Genomic DNA, 19035 nt, shown 5'->3' on the forward strand with positions numbered 1-19035 from the left:
GAATGCTTTTGTGCACATGGCTTTTTCTTTCTTTTGGATTATTATCTTAGGATAAGTTTCCCAACAAGGAATAATTAGGTTCAAGTTGATGGCCATTTAATGGACTGTTGGTCACACATCCCAACTTAAATTGCCAAAGAACATATTGGTTCACATTGCCATGAATTGTGCCCATGAGTACTAGTTCTAAAAAAATCTTTCTAGCATTTAGGTACTATGATGTTTTAAATTGCTAATAATGAAAGCAGTATGAAATTATTTAACCTGCATTTCTTTTATTATTTAAAGTAGTTTGTCAGTGGCATTTGTGAGAATTAAGGGTAGTTCCTTATGTTTAAGTTAGAAAATTAGTGGGCTTAATTAAAAATGCAAAACAGGCAAAAACCAAACTTGGCATCTGATGTTATACTTGATTATTTTCCCTACAGCTTGCCGATGTTTACCGTACTCAGGAAGTTTACCATCCCACTTACTTTACTTCTGGAAACCATCATACTCGGGTGATTTTTGTATTTTTCTTCTGTTCCTCCAATGTTCCCTCTTCCTGCATGATAATCAGCTTTCCAAATAGCTGAATTGAATTGCTAGTAGCAATAACTTAGGGGCAAAATGATTTATTCACTTAAAAAGTTACTTGTTTTAGTGATTTGCCTAAGAATCTGAGTGATTTTTTAATTGTAATTTTGTATTAGACAAATCATACATTTGTGGTAGAAAAATTACAAAAATGAACAAACAAAAAACCAGATGTGAATCTGTTTTCTGAGCCAGATGGAATATACACTGACTTTGGAATACGGTGGGAGAAATTATCCAACTATACAAATGAGAGTTTGGTAAATCAGGGAAATATATGCTGATGCATTGATTATAATGTAAGATGAGAATAAATTGATTTTTATAATTTTTCTGTAAGGAAACTCAGGCTGGCATCTAGAAAGGCCATTCTTGATTTTGCTATGAAGACTACTTAGCAGCAATGAAATTTTAATGATGCCTCGATGTTTCAGCCTTAGTTTTGAATTTTATCTTACTCTTTGGATGCTCAATATAAGTGCAGATCAATTAAACCTACCTCAGGAACTCTTCTGTATTTTGTTCCTGCATCTCTATAATTAATTATAATTTATAATTAGATTAAGAAAACTGCTTAAGAAATAAAGTAGATTTGGTGTGATTTACTAATCCACTTATAACAAGAAATAAAGTAAATTTGGTGTGATTTACTAATCCACTTACAACACTTTTAGTGCTTTCTATATGTAAAGTATTGTCTGTTAGATTTTCGCTGTAAAACTTGATAGACAATGTCTATTTGCAGTTTGTTTTTTAAAAATTATAATCCATATTTAAATTTTATTCTCCTTCCCCCATTCCTTTTTATCCCCCCATTTATTTGTCTTTCTTTCTTTCTGTCTTTTTTTTTTTTTTTTTAACAGGAAACAGTATTCACTGAACATCATTGTCAGTGTCTTTACTATCGTTCTTGGTGCTTTCATAGCAGCTGGGTAAGACTTTGGACTGTTTCTGTTCAATAACTTCTTTGTGCCTTTGACAATAGGTCCAGCCCCAACCCTTGGTTTTTCATTTTCCATCTGGCTGCCGTTGAATTGAGCAGCCAAGAGACAAATCTGTTGAAGTTAGTGGAATCCCCATGTGTTCCTGTGAAAGTCAAACTGTATTCCCAGTTTTCCGGAGCATTCCTGAGAATATACAAGGAGAGCATTACAAGATATTAGGGCAGCTTCTCTTTATAAAAGGGAGAGAATGGCTTACTTTTATTACTGAATGTTGGTCTTTGATACAGAAATTTAACTTGAAAGGTTATTAGAAAACATTAACAGATTTACAAAACCTTGCACGCTGATTTGTTTTGGCATTCCATGATACCTCAGCACTTGATATTTCCAATGGTAGAATAAAAATCAATAAATATATTGGTATGTTTGCGATATGAACCAATACTGACCTATTCATTAATAAGAAGCCCATGTGTGTGTTTGAAATCAGGTACTCACTCTTGCTTTTTTTCCCCCTGTTGTTCATGGCATGGTGGTTAGCAGCATTTGTGGAGGCAGGTTCCTTGGGTTCAAAACTTAGTCCCACCCCTTATCAGCTGTGTGACTTTGGGCAAGTTTCTCAGGCACTCTGTGCTTTCATTTTCCTCTTCTGCAGAGTAAAGGTGATGATTAAAAATAAAACCTACTTGAATGGAGGGAAGAAAGAAAAGGTTGAAGGAATTTCAGTAAAACTGGTTTTCATGGACTCGTTTAGATCCCAGGGACATGGATCATTAACTGCAAACTGAGTAAGGTTGTTGGCTTCTGAGCCAGGGAGCCTGGGATCTTAGGCTTCTCCTCACTTACTAGGCGTCTAACCAGGGGCAAGCTATGCAACCTCCTTCTGCATCAGAGTTTCAGCTGTCAAATGGAGATGAAAATAGCATCCACCTCGTGGGGTTGACGTTAGAATTAAACAGTAATGCATGCACAGAACTTACAATCATGAATGGTCACGTTCATTGACAATATATTGAGTATTTACTATATTCCAGCACATTGAAGATACTGGGACTCCAGCAGTTAACAACATAGACAGGAATCCTTGCCTTCATGGATTTATAGTCGATGAACAATCAGAAGCAAAATAAACAGGTTAAAAAACATAGCATGTTAGATGGTGATAAATGATAGCAATTACAATGATTATTATTATGAACATATTCCCTCCCTTTCCTGGGCCAAGATTCCTTATTCATTTTTTTTTTTTTTTTTTTGTCTGTACCTTCCCCCTTCCTAGTTCCTGCTGCGGGCTGAGTTCAGCCCCCTTGGGAAGCTGGCCCCTTTGGTTTCGGCATTCTTTCTATTACCTCTGACAGCGTGCCGGTGTAGACGTTAAGCAGCAGGGCTCAGTGTGTTTTAGTCGTGGAGAATTTTGTTCAAGCGAGCTCATACATGTAAAGTAGCTAAAAAAGGGAGTGCTCTGTAGAAGGCACTCTCCTGCTCCAGAGTTCTCTGGGATCTCATCCGAACAACTTTTCTCCTCTAGGTTCCGGAGAGCTCAATTTGAAAACCAAGGAGCCAGTTGAAGTCTTCTTTTATTTTTTATTAGGAAAGTTATAGGTTTACAGAAAAATCATGCATAAAATATAGAGTTCCCAGGGACCACTTTATTATTAACACCTTGCATTAGTTTGGAACATTTGTTACAATTCATGAAGGCACATTTTTATAATTGTGCTATTAAATAGTTCACCTTAGGGTTCCTTGTTTGTGTTGTACAGTCCCTTTTTTTTTTTTCAATTTTTATTCTGGTAACATATATACAACCTAACACTTCTCCTTTTAGCCACATTCAAATATATAATTCAGTGCTGTTAATTATGTTCACAATGTTGTGCAGCTATCACCACCATCCATTACCAAAGCCTTTCCATCACCTCCAGTAGAAACTTTGTACAATTTAAACCTTTACTCCCCATTCCCTACCCCCACCCCGGTCCCTGGTAACCTGTATTCAGTTGAAGACTTTTTAAAAAAAAAATGGTTTATAAAAACTTTTTAAGTCTTTGATGAGGAATGGTGCTACCCACTTCATGTGTGCCTAGACACATTTCCAAGATGGATGAGTAGAAATTCAGCTCACATTTGGCTTTGCAATAATACTCTAATGAACTGAAAAAGTCAATCATGTTTCCAAAAGCATCTAACTTCCACTGAAGAGCTGGCTTGGGATAGCAATTCTTGACTTTCCCCTTCCTCCCAGCACCCACTGAATGGATTACATCTCAGTCACCCAGGCAGGCAAAGGGAATGAGGAATTGTGCACTGGCTCCTGAAGCATTTGCCCAGATGTGATATGTGTCACTTGCTCTTACATGTTATTCACCAAAGCAAGGCACATGGCCATGCCTTAACGTTCAAAGGGGCAGGTGAGTGCCGTCCACAATGTGGGACCAGAAAATGTTGAAATAGAAGGGCCGTGAATAGCTCTGATGACAAGTATTGACCATGAATCTCTGATTTACCAAACAAATACATTCTTCTCAGATTTGTGTGTGCGTTCACTACTGGCCTAAACAAATGAAAGGTAAGGCACCTGACAGCTGGGCAAGGCTTCAGGGTGTTGGAGCACCACTTTTGGGGACCCCTGGCTCTCAGGGTAAGAGACTTGAGGGTTCTGGGAATTTCCCCTCTGCCCTCTGAGGAAATGGGCAGCACCTTCCTCCCATTCGTCTTGACATCTGGCCTTTTCCTACTTATTCAACTCTTTGCCTTTCATTGGAATGGCAGTCTTCTCAACACTGAATCAAATGTGGGTTGGCAAGAGATTTGGAAGATGCTGATTTCGAGAAGATCAATTTTTGCAATTGAGCCAGAGAATTCCGACTTGTGTTGAATCTAAAATTAATCTACTTTCTCACAAATGTATTTGTAGATCATCATACCAGTGGCAACATCAAGCAGCAACTGATTTAACTTGCATTCGAACTTTAATGTAATTTTTGTCTGTATATCTATTTCTTTCTCTTGATCAGAAATAATCTCATTTGAACGTATTATGATATGGGCCTGGTGCTGCCGGCAAGGATCAAGTATAGGTGGCCGAATCCCCTCATGGCCCAGCCACTGCTCTCTTGCGTCCCATGCCATAGGTGTATGCCAAATATTTTTTTAATTTAAAGTGGAAATTGAAGAGAAGGTGTCTCAAAAGAAAGGAAAGAAGGGAGCCTTAGAGGCATTGCATAGAAGAAGGAATGGATACCTGCCTTGCCATTTGGATGGATAAGGCGGTGGGGTGGGGGTCTGAAGAGTGGCTGTTTGGACGCCAGATGGAGGGGTCACTGCCTCATTACCCCCTCCTCTCCCAGCCGCTTCCCAGCCGCCCACTCTCACAGCTGTCCCCATGTCGGCCTTACCCAGGGGATGGCTCTGTTTACTATAATAAGCAAAGCCACTGGGTGGGTTGGACAAGCGTCCCCCTTAGCAAAGTCTGCACTCACCAATGATGATGTCGATTTATCAGTTAGCAAAAGAAAAGGTTTTGCAGGGAAAGGAAGATGGTTATTGTCCCTCTGATTTTAGGCCATTCATGGTTAAGTTGAAGCCACCTGATCTGCCTGGTTTTGCTTTTGCCTGGAGGCAAAGCAGAGGAATCAGTCACTCACCATCATGGAGTGGGAAGATAACTCATAGAAAAGGTGGCAACTAGCACTGCAAATAGATTTGATTAGGGAAAGTTAACCCAGGCGGGGCTCTGGGACTGGGTCGTGTTTCTGAATAATCATCCCTTCTTTGTTGTTCTCTTTACCAGTTCTGACCTGGCTTTTAACTTGGAAGGCTATATTTTTGTATTCTTGAATGACATCTTCACAGCAGCGAATGGAGTTTATACCAAACAGAAAATGGATCCTAAGGTACCAAATCCTCACTCTGCGGCTTTTAGAATTTATAATCTGACCCCTGAAATCACATGAAAAAGTCAACAAATCTGTCCAGTTGGCATGTACTTTATTCACTATGATCTATACGTAGCTAAGTTCTTTTCAATTATTTTCAATTATTTTGTCTGTATATGTTTTTTTGACTCCCAGTCTTGCAAAGTTTTGGGTGAAAATTAAATAGCAAAGGAAAAGATCCCCCTATTTTAGATGCAGAGTCAGAATATATAAAAAGCGCACTATTTTGAAAAGCAAATTAAAATTAAAAGCTATTATTATTATTATTATTATTTTACCATCGTCAGGGGTGACCAAGGAGAAGTCAGGGGCCCTGGTATTTCATCTGAGAGTAACACTAGTTTGAGAATCTGGGGATGTGGTTACAGACTCAAGTTTTGCCTCTCATCCTGCCCTGTATGACTTTGGACCTTTACTTCTCTGAGCCTCAGTTTCCTGGTCTGCAGAAGGAGATAATTGAAATGGATAATTCATAAGTTTATATGCCCAGCAATAGCCTTTCTTTGCCTGGAATTGCTGCCTTTATAGGGGCTGGGCGGGCAGATGAGCTTTCCTTCACTGGGTTCTGCCTTTCATCTCCCTTGCGCTCATCCCAGCTGTTCCTGGAAACCCAGGAGGATGAGCCAGCCATATGTTTCTTTGTTCCAGAGTCCACTCGACAGACAGGGCTATTTCCATGGACTGTTTTTATCTGCACTCCTTTCTTCTACGCGGCCATTTGTTTTTTAATGGTGGCAGTTTTACAAAAACAGGTTTGTTGCCTTTTGAGAATCACAATATGTCACCCTTTATTGAAAATGGTGGAGAAGTGGTACAGCCACATTAACGTAAAGCAAATATATGCAAGATTGGAAAATGAGATACCTGGTGTTTTAACCCTGCTGTTCTTTAATGGCAACAGCAGCTATTTTTAAGATGTTCTGTTTATACCAACATTTTTAATGCTCTTTATTTTGTTCCAGATATTCCATGTTGAATAATGTGAGTTTTAAAAAACACAATCAGGCTGATAGATATGGACAGAACCTTGGAGGCCACCCACCTCCATCTGTTTTAGCTGCAGTTTCAGTGCAAACCCAGTGTTTATTCTGAAATCATAGTACCCTTGCAATGGAGTATTTTACGTCAGAAATTTGCTGAAATTATTCCAATACGGCAGCCTCTCAGTGGCCAGAATACATATTCTAACTCTGCATAAAATCATAAGTGTATAAATGGCTTTAGGAAATCTGATGTTTTCTATTTCTAAAATTGAGAGTGGCTTTCTTTGTTTCTGCAGGAGCTAGGGAAATATGGAGTGCTTTTCTACAATGCCTGTTTCATGATCATCCCAACGCTTGCCATTAGTATCTCCACTGGAGACCTCCAACAGGTGAGCTGATGACCATCAAGTTCTTACTGAACAGACTTTTTCAATTTTAATATGTAACTGTTGGTACTCATTGACATAAAAAGTATTCAGGTAACTTGGGTCACCAGGAGGATACATGAAAGCAGCATGTTTGATATCCCTGAAAATATCTTTGGGATTATCTCTTCACTGGCATGTGTCCTCAGACACATGGGAGTGAGCAAGAAGATGGACTGGAAATTTGGGAAGAAACGACAATAAAAATTTCAGTTTCAGTCTGTTGTATCTCCCTCTGCCAGTGGGGTGACCCTGGGAAAGCTACTTAACCTAGAAGGGGATTTTTCTAGTTTTAAAATGGATTCTTTCTTTCTTTACTTATTTATTTGTGTTTTGGACATTTTTTTTTTTTTTTAATCATCATTTTATTGAGATATATTCACATACCACGCAGTCATACAAAACAAATTGTACTTTCGATTGTTTACAGTACCATTACATAGTTGTACATTCATCACCTAAATCAATCCCTGACACCTTCATTAGCACACACACAAAAATAACAAGAATAATAATTAGAGTGAAAAAGAGCAATTGAAGTAAAAAAGAACACTAGGTACCTTTGTCTGTTTGTTTGCTTCCCCTACTTTTCTACACATCGATCCATAAACTAGACAAAGTGGAGTTTGGTCCTTATGGCATTCCCAATCCCACTGTCACCCCTCATAAGCTACATTTTTATACAACTGTCTTCGAGATTCATGGGTTCTGGGTTGTAGTTTAATAGTTTCAGGTATCCACCACCAGCTACCCCAATTCTTTAGAACCTAAAAAAGGTTGTCTAAAGTGTGCGTAAGAGTGCCCACCAGAGTGATCTCTCGGCTCGTTTTGGAATCTCTCTGCCACTGAAGCTTATTTCATTTCCTTTCACATCCCCCTTTTGGTCAAGAAGATGTTCTCCATCCCACGATGCCGGGTCTACATTCCTCCCCGGGAGTCATATTCCACGTTGCCAGGGAGATTCACTTCCCTGGGTGTCTGATCCCACGTAGGGGGGAGGGCAGTGATTTCACCTTTCAAGTTGGCTTAGCCAGAGAGAGAGGGCCACATCTGAGCAACAAAGAGGCATTCAGGAGGAGACTCTTAGGCACAAATACAGGGAGGCCTAGCCTCTCCTTTGCAGCAACCGTCTTCCCAAGGGTAAAACTTATGGTAGAGGGCTCAACCCATCAAACCACCAGTCCCCTATGTCTGTGGTCATGTTAGCAACCATGGAGGTGGGGTAGTCGAATACCCCTGCATTCTCCACAGGCTCCTCAAGGGGGCACTACATCGTTTTTTTTTTTTTGTTTTTTTTTTCCTTGTTTGTCTTTTTTCTTTTTTTTTTTTTTAACTTTCCCTTCTTTTTTCAAATCAACTGTATGAAAAAAAAAGTTAAAAAGAAAACAAACATACAATAAAAGAACATTTCAAGAGACCATAGCAAGGGAGTAAGAAAAAGACAACTAACCTAAGATAACTGCTTAACTTCCAACATGTTCCTACTTTACCCCAAGAAAGTTACATACTATAGCAACATTTCAGTGAACTTGTTCCTACTACATCCATCAGAAATTAACAGACCATAGTCATTTCTGGGCATCCCCAGAACGTTAAATAGCTTATCTGTTCTTCTTGGATTATTGTTCCCCCTTCCTTAATTGCTCTCTACTGCTAGTTCCCCTACATTCTACATTATAAACCATTTGTTTTACATTTTTCAAAGTTCACATTAGTGGTAGCATATAATATTTCTCTTTTTGTGCCTGGCTTATTTCGCTCAGCATTATGTCTTCAAGGTTCATCCATGTTGTCATATGTTTCACCAGATCGTTCCTTCTTACTGCCGCGTAGTAGTCCATCGTGTGTATATACCACATTTTATTTATCCACTCATCTGTTGATGGACATTTGGGTTGTTTCCATCTCTTGGCAATTGTGAATAATGCTGCTATGAACATTGGCGTGCAGATATCTGTTCGTGTCACTGCTTTCCGATCTTCCGGGTATATCCCGAGAAGTGCAATCGCTGGATCGAATGGTAGCTCTATCTCTAGTTTTCTAAGGAACTGCCAGACTGACTTCCAGAGTGGCTGAACCATTATACAGTCCCACCAACAATGAATAAGAGTTCCAATTTCTCCACATCCCCTCCAGCATTTGTAGTTTCCTGTTTGTTTAATGGCAGCCATTCTAACCGGTGTTAGATGGTATCTCATTGTGGTCTTAATTTGCATCTCTCTAATAGCTAGTGAAGCTGAACATTTTTTCATGTGTTTCTTGGCCATTTGTATTTCCTCTTCAGAGAACTGTCTTTTCATATCTTTTGCCCATTTTATAATTGGGCTGTCTGTACTATTGTCATTGAGTTGTAGGATTTCTTTGTATATGCAAGATATCAGTCTTTTGTCAGATACATGGTTTCCAAAAATTTTTTCCCATTGAGTTGGCTGCCTCTTTACCTTTTTGAGAAATTCCTTTGAGGTGCAGAAACTTCTAAGCTTGAGGAGTTCCCATTTATCTATTTTCTCTTTTGTTGCTTGTGCTTTGGGTGTAAAGTCTAGGAAGTGGCCTCCTAATACAAGGTCTTGAAGATGTTTTCCTACATTATCTTCTAGGAGTTTAATGGTACTTTCTTTTATATTGAGATCTTTGGTCCATTTTGAGTTAATTTTTGTGTAGGGGGTGAGGTAGGGGTCCTCTTTCATTCTTTTGGATATGGATATCCAACTCTCCCAGCCCCATTTGTTGAAAAGACCATTATGGCTCAGTTCGGTGACTTTGGGGGCCTTATCAAAGATCAGTCGGCCATAGATCTGAGGGTCTATCTCTGAATTCTCAATTCGATTCCATTGATCTATATGTCTATCTTTGTGCCAGTACCATGCTGTTTTGGCAACTGTGGCTTTATAATAAGCTTCAAAGTCAGGGAGTGTAAGTCCTCCCACTTCGTTTTTCTTTTTTAAAGTGTCTTTAGCAATTCGAGGCATCTTCCCTTTCCAAATAAATTTGATAACTAGCTTTTCCAAGTCTGCAAAGTAGGTTGTTGGAATTTTGATTGGGATTGCATTGAATCTGTAGATGAGTTTGGGTAGAATTGACATCTTAATGACATTTAGCCTTCCTATCCATGAACATGGAATATTTTTCCATCTTTTAAGGTCCCCTTCTATTTCTTTTAGTAGAGTTATGTAGTTTTCTTTGTATAGGTCTTTTACATCTTTGGTTAAGTTTATTCCTAGGTACTTGATTTTTTTAGTTGCTATTGAAAATGGTATCTTTTTCTTGAGTGTCTCTTCAGTTTGTTCATTTCTAGCATATAGAAACATTACTGACTTATGTGCATTAATCTTGTATCCCGCTACTTTGCTAAATTTGTTTATTAGCTCTAGTAGGTGTATCGTTGATTTCTCAGGGTTTTCTAGATATAAGATCATATCATCTGCAAACAATGACAGTTTTACTTCTTCTTTTCCAATTTGGATGCCTTTTATTTCTTTGTCTTGCCGGATTGCCCTGGCTAGCACTTCCAGCACAATGTTGAATAACAGTGGTGACAGCGGGCATCCTTGTCTTGTTCCTGATCTTAGAGGGAAGGCTTTCAGTCTCTCACCATTGAGTACTATGCTGGCTGTGGGTTTTTCATATATGCTCTTTATCATGTTGAGGAAGTTTCCTTCAATTCCTACCTTTTGAAGTGTTTTTATCAAAAACGGATGTTGGATTTTGTCAAATGCTTTTTCAGCATCTATTGAGATGATCAATTGATTTTTCCCTTTCGAGTTTTTAATGTGTTGTAATACATTGATTGTTTTTCTTATGTTGAACCATCCTTGCATGCCTGGAATGAACCCCACTTGGTCATGGTGTATGATTTTTTTAATGTGTCTTTGGATTCGATTTGCAAGTATTTTGTTGAGGATTTTTGCATCTATATTCATTAGGGAGATTGGCCGGTAGTTTTCCTTTTTTGTAGCATCTTTGCCTGGTTTTGGTATTAGATTGATGTTAGCTTCATAAAATGAATTAGGTAGTGTTCCATTTTTTTTCAATGTTTTGAAAGAGTTTGAGTAAGATTGGTGTCAGTTCTTTCTGGAAAGTTTGGTAGAATTCCCCTGTGAAGCCATCTGGCCCTGGGCATTTATTTGTGGGAAGATTTTTGATGACTGATTGGATCTCTTTGCTTGTGATGGGTTGGTTGAGGTCTTCTATTTCTTCTCTGGTCAGTCTAGGTTGTTCATATGTTTCCAGGAAATTGTCCATTTCTTCTACATTATCCAGTTCGTTGCCATACAGTTGTTCATAATATCCTCTTATAATTTTTTTAATTTCTTCAGGATCTGCAGTTATGTCACCTTTTTCATTCATTATTTTGTTTATATGGGTCTTCTCTCTTTTTGATTTTGTCAGTCTAGCTAGGGGCTTGTCAATCTTGTTGATCTTCTCAAAGAACCAACTTTTGGTGATATTTATCCTTTCTATTGTTTTTTTGTTCTCTATGTCATTTATTTCTGCTTTAATCCTTGTTATTTCTTTTCTTGTACTTGGTTTAGGATTGGTTTGCTGTTCATTTTCTAGCTTCTTCAGTTGATCCATTAGTTCTTTGATTTTGGCTCTTTCTTCCTTTTTAATATATGCGTTTAGTGCTATAAATTTCCCCCTTAGCACTGCTTTTGCTGCATCCCATAGGTTTTGGTATGTTGTGTTCTCATTTTCATTCGTCTCTATATATTTAGCAATTTCTCTTGCTATTTCTTCTTTAACCCACTGATTGTTTAGGAGTGTGTTGTTTAACCTCCAGGTATTTGTGAATTTTCTAAGTCTCTGATGGTTATTGACTTCTAATTGTATTCCATTGTGGTCAGAGAATGTGCTTTGAATAATTTCAATCTTTTTAAATTTATTGAGGCTTGTTTTATGTCCCAGCATATGATCTATTCTGGAGAAAGTTCCATGAGCACTAGAAAAGTATGTGTATCCTGGTGATTTGGGATGTAATGTCCTGTATATGTCTGTTAAATCTAATTCATTTATCAGATTGTTTAGGTTTTCAATTTCCTTATTGGTCTTCTGTCTGGTTGATCTATCTATAGGAGAGAGTGATGTGTTGAAGTCTCCCACAATTATTGTGGAAACATCAATTGCTTCCTTTAGTTTTGCCAGTGTTTCTCTCATGTATTTTGTGGCACCTTGATTGGGTGCATAGACATTTACGATTGTTATTTCTTCTTGCTGAATTGCCCCTTTTATTAGTATGTAGTGGCCTTCTTTGTCTCTCAAAACATCCCTGCATTTGAAGTCTATTTTATCTGAGATTAATATTGCTACACCTGCTTTCTTTTGGCTGTAGCTTGCATGAAATATTTTTTTCCATCCTTTCACTTTCAGTTTCTTTGTGTCCCTGTGTCTAAGATGAGTCTCTTGTATGCAACATATTGATGGTTCATTTTTTTTGATCCATTCTGCGAATCTATATCTTTTAATTGGGGAGTTTAATCCATTTACATTCAACGTTAAAACCGTGAAGGCATTTCTTGAATCGGCCATCTTATCCTTTGGATTATGTTTGCCATATTTTTCCCTCTCTCTATTAATATCCTTTATTGTACCCATACCGAATCTCTTTAGTACTGAACCTTTCTCCAAGTCTCTCTGTCCTGTCTTTGTTTCTCTGTCTGTAGGGCTCCCTTTAGTATCTCCAGTAGGGCAGGTCTCTTGTTAGCAAATTCTCTCAGCATTTCTTTGTCTGTGAAAAATTTAAGCTCTCCCTCAAATTTGAAGGAGAGCTTTGCTGGATAAAGTATTCTTGGCTGGAAATTCCTCTCACTCAGAATTTTAAATATATCGTGCCACTGCCTTCTCGCCTCCATGGTGGCTGCTGAGTAGTCACTACTTAGTCTTATGCTGTTTCCTTTGTATGTGGTGAATTGCTTTTCTCTTGCTGCTTTCAGAACTTGCTCCTTCTCTTCTATGTTTGACAGTGTGATCAGTATATGTCTCGGAGTGGGTTTTTTTTGGATTTATTCTATTTGGAGTTCGCTGAGCATTTATGATTTGTGTATTTATGTTGTTTAGAAGATTTGGGAAGTTTTCCCCAACAATTTCTTTGAATACTCTTCCTAGACCTTTACCCTTTTCTTCCCCTTCTAGGACACCAATGAGTCTTATATTCGGACGTTTCATATTATCTATCATATCCCTGAGGTCCATTTCGAGTTTTTTCAATTTTTTTCCCCATTCTTTCTTTTATGTTTTCATTTTCCATTCTGTCATCTTCCAGGTCACTGATTCGTTGTTCAACTTCCTCTAGTCTTGTACTATGAGTGTCCAGAATCTTTTTAATTTGGTCAACAGTTTCTTTAATTTCCATAAGATCATCCATTTTTTTATTTAGTCTTGCAATGTCTTCTTTATGCTCTTCTAGGGTCTTCTTGATTTCCTTCATATCCCGTACTAGGGTCTCATTGTTCATCTTTAGTTCTTTGAGTAGCTGCTCTAGGTGTGTCTCTTCTGGTCTTTTGATTTGGGTGCTTGGGCTTGGGTTATCCATATCGTCTGGTTTTTTCATATGCTTTATAATTTTCTGTTGTTTTTGGCCTCGTGGCATTTGCTGACCTTGATAGGGTTCTTTTAGGGTTTGTAGACCAGTTGAAGTCCTTATCTCTAATTTATCAGATCTACAGCTTCGTGGAGTACACTTTCTCTAACTAACCAGCAGGTGGCGTCCACGAGCCACCTGTTCTCCACAAGCCAGATCTCCCCTGCTTAGCCTTTTTGGTGAGTGGGGGAGTGAGTCTTGTGGGGCCCAATTGGTGTCCCAAGCTTGCGTGTGTAGTTGGTGTTGCCTGCCCTGTATGTGGGGCGTGTTTCTGGGCAGTCGGGGAGGGGGGGTGGCCCTAACAATCAAATCTCCCTGATGATCCTAGAGTTTTAAAGCTACTGCAATAGTCTAATCCTTCAGTTCAGTCCTGCCACAGTTTGTCTCTGCCACTGACCCACAAGTCTTTGGTATTGGCGTATGGCTCCTGAGACTTGCAAGTGGGCCCCTCTTTCAGGCTGTGCACCCCGGGTCCTCTGTTGAGGGATGACTGTGCTATGTCGCAGGTGAGTGCCGTCCCCCCAGGGCAGTTCTGGGCTGCTGGGCTGTGTTGGGAGGCTCCCAGTCTGCTCAAATGATGGCTGAATGGGGCTCTGTTAATTCACACTGCTCCCCCTTCCCAGCTCTGGGACATTCAGCTGAGGTTGCAGGGAAGGCTAATGTCCACGCCCAGTTTTGTGGTGTGTGCCTGTTATTTGAAGCACTTCCGTCACACTGGGTTGTCTGGGGCAGCTCTGGGCTATGGGGCTGGAGATGGGCAGGAGTGTTTCCTGTCCACCAGGATGGTGGCTGTGAGCGGACACCCCCCTTTTCTTGGGAAGTTGTGTTGTTTAGTGAATTTTCTCAGCCACTGGATTATTGCCTTTTGTCTCAGAGCTCTCTTAGTTCTGCTCTTGACTTGACGTGCCCAAATTTCAATTCTTTGAAGCTTTCTGTATTGAGCTTCTTAGAGTAATTGTTTTAGAAAAAGCAAAAAGGATTTAAAAAAAAAAAAAAAAAAAAAAAAACGGCCCTCCTCAGAGATCTAATGGGTTATTGAAATGCTAATAGACAAAGCAACCAGGGCCATTAAGGGAAAGTGCCCAGGGCAGAGAGATCAGCCTTGCTTCGGGATTTGCATATGCGCCTCAAGGCCTGATCTCCGCCCTTCCCCTTTCTGTGTTCACCAGAACTCCAAAAATCCTCTGCTTTTATTTTGGAGTTTTTCGTGTTGTTTTTTTTCTATGCCTGTCTCCTCTCTGCTGGGCTGGCTGCTCTCGGAGTCTCTGGTGTCTGGCCTCAGTCTATCTATGGTTGGAGTTTGAATCAGTAGAATGAGTTTCCGTTAAGAGCAGCCACTGCAATTCTCCCTTCTCCTTCCTGGAGCTGACAGCCCCTCCTCCCCCGGGACTGAGCCTGGCAGGGAGGGGCGCGGGTCCCCTGGCCGCAAAAACTTACAGATTTCGCTGATCTCAGCAGTTCCACGTTTTCATGAGTGTTGTATGAAGTATGCCCAAAGACAGATTGCTCTGTGGTGTCCAGTCCACGCAGTTCCTGGCTTTTTACCTACTTTCCTGGAGGAGTAACTAAAACATACAGCTCACCAGTCTGCCATCTTGCCCCGCCTCCGTGTTTTGGACATTTTGAAACCTATGCAAAGTGGAGACGATAACGTAAGGAACTCCCACATACCTACCACCCAGCTTCAACACATACCTGCCTTTTGCCGTTCTTGTTTTATCTGTCCCCATCCACCCCCTCATTTTTCCTTTTTTCTGAAGTATTTTAAAGCAAATTCCAGACATCAAGCCATTTTTCCTCTAAATACTCCAGGATCTACATTTGAAATTTGAGAAGGTTTTTTTTTTTTTTTCCCTTTCTAGTATTTGCTGTTTGCTTTATCAACTGCACCCTAGATGAGGGACAAATACCATGGTAAATCAGTAATAAAATTAGTAATAAAATACTAGCCTCAGTGTGGGTGGGTTGGGAGGTTAAGGGGGACCTGGGCTCGCAGGAAGCCCAAATATTCTGCCATTAACATCCTTAGAAGCCACCTTGAAGTGTGCTGGGTCCCTGCCAAGCCCTGTATTCTTGCAGAAGTTGCCAGCAAAACCACTTGTAAGATAAACCACATGTGTCTTAGGGAGATGCTTGGGTTCACAGGAGAAACTAGAAATGAGGGTCACAATCCTGGTCCCACAGGGCCACCACTCACAGAACCAGTCCCTGGCTGGACTGGCATTAACCCTGTAGTTGCTGGATCCCAGATGTGGGGGGGTGGGTGGGGGCTGTTCACAGGGGTTCTATGCAGGAATTATTTACCCACGGATATGAAAGTATTGCAATATTTAACAGTGAGCACGGCTGTGCTGGGGTCCACCAGTTGAAAAATCATTCCCTTTTAGGGGTTTGGATGACTTTGGAAGTCTGCAGGCTCAACGCTATAGAAAAAAATGGTGAAGTCTTCACTAACATTGGCTCTGTGTCCAATGAATTAAGACAAACTTTTTTCCATGGGTCACTTTTAACCGTGGCCAAGTCCATTTTAGATGGTGAACCAAATCAATAAAGAAGTGATTTTATGTGATTAGGCATGTTAGACTGCACTATAAAATTGCCTTGTATTTGCCAAGTTTGGCTTGACCATACAGAAAGTTGATTGATGAATTAAGGCAAAATGTTAAGTCCTTTTATTGGTGGAAGGAGTAATTTGATGAGTCATTTTTCCGGGTTGACTGGGATGAGAGCTGGAGAGGTTCGGAGATTGTGGTGAAATGTGTGTGTGCTGGGAATTCACTGTTGGACCTTGGACCCTAGAGAGTCAATGGATCTAATGCCGAGATTCCAATGACAGCTCCTCTTGTTCACAAATTAGGCCCTTGGAAAATACTCAGTGGGCGGACTCTTCTTTAGTCATTGGAATCACTGCAATAGGTTCAAAGTACATTTAGTATATTACGGTTGATGAACAGGGACAGATAATGGGATGTCTTTCCAATTAAAAACCCCATAAATGCATTGTTTGTTTCTAAAGTGAAAAAGATTCCTGCTCCAACATACTTTTTTTTTTGAGCTTAATTTTTTTCTTTTTTAGAGAACTTGTTGGTTTATAGAAAAATCATGCACAAAAATCAGGATTCTCATATACCACTCTATTATTAACACTATGCATTTGCTACAATTCACGATAGCACATTTTTGTAATTGTACTATTAACCATGTTCCATGGTTTAAATTAGGTTTCACTGTTTGTGTAGTTCAGTTGCATATATTTAAAAAAATTTTATTCTGTTACCATTTATGCAATCTAATATTTTCCCTTTCATCCCATTCAGTTATATAATCAAGTACTGTTAATTACCTCACCAGCATCCATTACCAAAACATTTCCATCATTCCAAATAGGAACCCTGTACATTTTTAATGCAATTTTATTGAGATATATTCACATACCATATAATCATCCAAAGTGTACAATCAGTTGTTCAGAGTATCATCATATAGTTGTGCATTCATCACCACAATCAATTTTTGAACATTTTCATTACTCCAAAAAAAATAAGAATAAAAATAAAAATAAAAAAGACATACCCTACCTCTCCCCCCTATTATTCATTTACTTTTTGTCCCCATTTTTCCACTCCTCTGTCCATACACTGGATGAATGGAGTATGAGCCACAAAGTTTTCACAATCATTTGGTTACATGTCCAACATATCTTTACTGGAATAGCAAGTCTAAAGGAAAACAGTACTTTATTATTATTCATCTTTAGTTATTTTTAAAATTTAAAATAAATATGCCACCTTATTTTTTAAAACACCACCAGTACAGACTCATTATTACTAAAGAAACAAAATAAAAACTAAAATTTCCCAACATTTAAGTTGGTGAAGAATTCAAATATTTTAATGAAAACTACTAAATAGCCCTCAATGACTTCTGTGCTTTCAGCACTGTGTAGTTTTTAATTGACTATTTGTGCAAATATTCCCAGCTCTTTGAGTACATAAATGTTCTTCTAATCTTGTTTTGAAGTTTGGAACTTATGTTTTTTCCCTTACTTTCAATTTTATTTAAATTGTCAGACTCTGGCTGTTTCCCATAGTTTCTGTCTTGTTTTATTTTGGTCTCTGATTACCTTGACATGCACTTTTTGACATTGATTCTCTTGGGTGTTTTCTGTTCCCTTGATTGGCTTGGGGCTTGCCAATTAAGACAGATTTATATTTACATTTTTTTCTTTTACAAATAAGCATTTAAAAAAGGTTTATTTTGGAAACTTTCAAACATAAACAGAAAGGTAATAGTATAACAAATCCCCATATACCCAACAATCAGTTCCAACGTTATCAACATTTAATGTGTCTCTTTATGATAAAGTATTATTAATGAGACATAGACAGTAAAACGTGACAAGGTTGAACTAATTGGAGTAGAGAATTCCATTTTTAATTGTTTTAAAAATTTGAATTACAAACTTAAAAAGATTTAAGTTGTTTTGAATATATACAATTACTGAAACTTGGCTAACAAAGTATTGCTTAATAGAAAATAAATAGAACTTATATTTAATCACATTATCCCACACACACTTAATGTACAGTCTTGAGTCATCTTAAAATTATTGTTGGATGCAGGCAAGGGACAAATAATGAATAACTCCTTTTTATAGTTCCCTGTCATTTCAAGAGGGTTAATTATTTTCTCAGCTAGGAATTAATTTCCCGGATAAATAGAGTCTTACTCTTTTCTGTCTACCAACACCTCCACCCCAATTACTTGATTGCTTTGTTTAGTAGCAAATAATACCTACTTTGTTTGCCATCCTTCCTAAGCATTTGCAAGTTCCTGAAAACAGTTTATGGACTTAAAGTTTTCTTGAAGTCTTGTCAACATTAAAATGGTAAAAAAAACAAAACAAAAAACCTTTCTTCTAGGGGTTGTTTAAAGTCATGTATGTCACTGATTAGCACTACAAATATAAATAAGTTCTTCCATGAACTACTACAAATGTATGACACTTGTACAAAGAGTTAATAACAGTGGTGTATGGGGTGAAATTACCTATTACAAGCTATAGACTCTTGTTAACAGTAATACCTTAATATTCTTTCATCAATAATAACTGGTGTACCATACCATTACTAGGGGTCAATAATAGAGGGGGATAAGGGGTATGGGGTGTTTGGGGTTTTCTTTTTGTGTGTCTGCTATTTTTCCCTTTGGAGCAATGGTAATGGTCTAAAATTGAGTGTGATAATGATTGCCCAACTAAGTGATGACACTGTGAGATTGTATACTTTGGATGGAATATATGGTATGTGACTATATCTCAATAAAATCTGCAAAAAAAAAAAACTTTCTTGTAAGAATATTTATAAAATAAATCCAATCTCGGTTTTGTGACTAAACATTGGTTAAAAATTCAATAATAGCCACAATAATAGTACAATATTTTGTAGTTGTACATTTGTAAATTTGTGTAACCATTTGTACACCATTTTGTACTTGCCTTTGCAAGGTACTAAACACAATTTCACTGAATCCTCCTATAACCCTTTTGAGGACTCTTTTTATAGTCCCCATATTGTAAAATGAAACTGAGGT

The 19035-nt window shown here is 38.5% G+C and overlaps 1 protein-coding gene across 3 annotated transcripts in view; it reads left to right on the forward strand.

Moving 5' to 3' along the window:
- Window positions 1-19035, forward strand: part of SLC35D2 (solute carrier family 35 member D2) — an 85608-nt gene that overhangs the window by 36284 nt on the left and 30289 nt on the right. For all 3 annotated transcript variants that reach the window (XM_037797626.1, XM_037797627.1, XM_037797628.1), the window contains exons 5-8: window positions 429-500; window positions 1440-1508; window positions 5314-5416; window positions 6738-6830. In XM_037797626.1, coding sequence (XP_037653554.1) covers window positions 429-500; window positions 1440-1508; window positions 5314-5416; window positions 6738-6830 — 337 coding nt within the window. The remainder of the gene's footprint in view (window positions 1-428; window positions 501-1439; window positions 1509-5313; window positions 5417-6737; window positions 6831-19035) is intronic.

Source organism: Choloepus didactylus, chromosome 10 (genome assembly GCF_015220235.1).
Source record: "Choloepus didactylus isolate mChoDid1 chromosome 10, mChoDid1.pri, whole genome shotgun sequence".
NCBI lineage: Eukaryota > Metazoa > Chordata > Mammalia > Pilosa > Megalonychidae > Choloepus > Choloepus didactylus.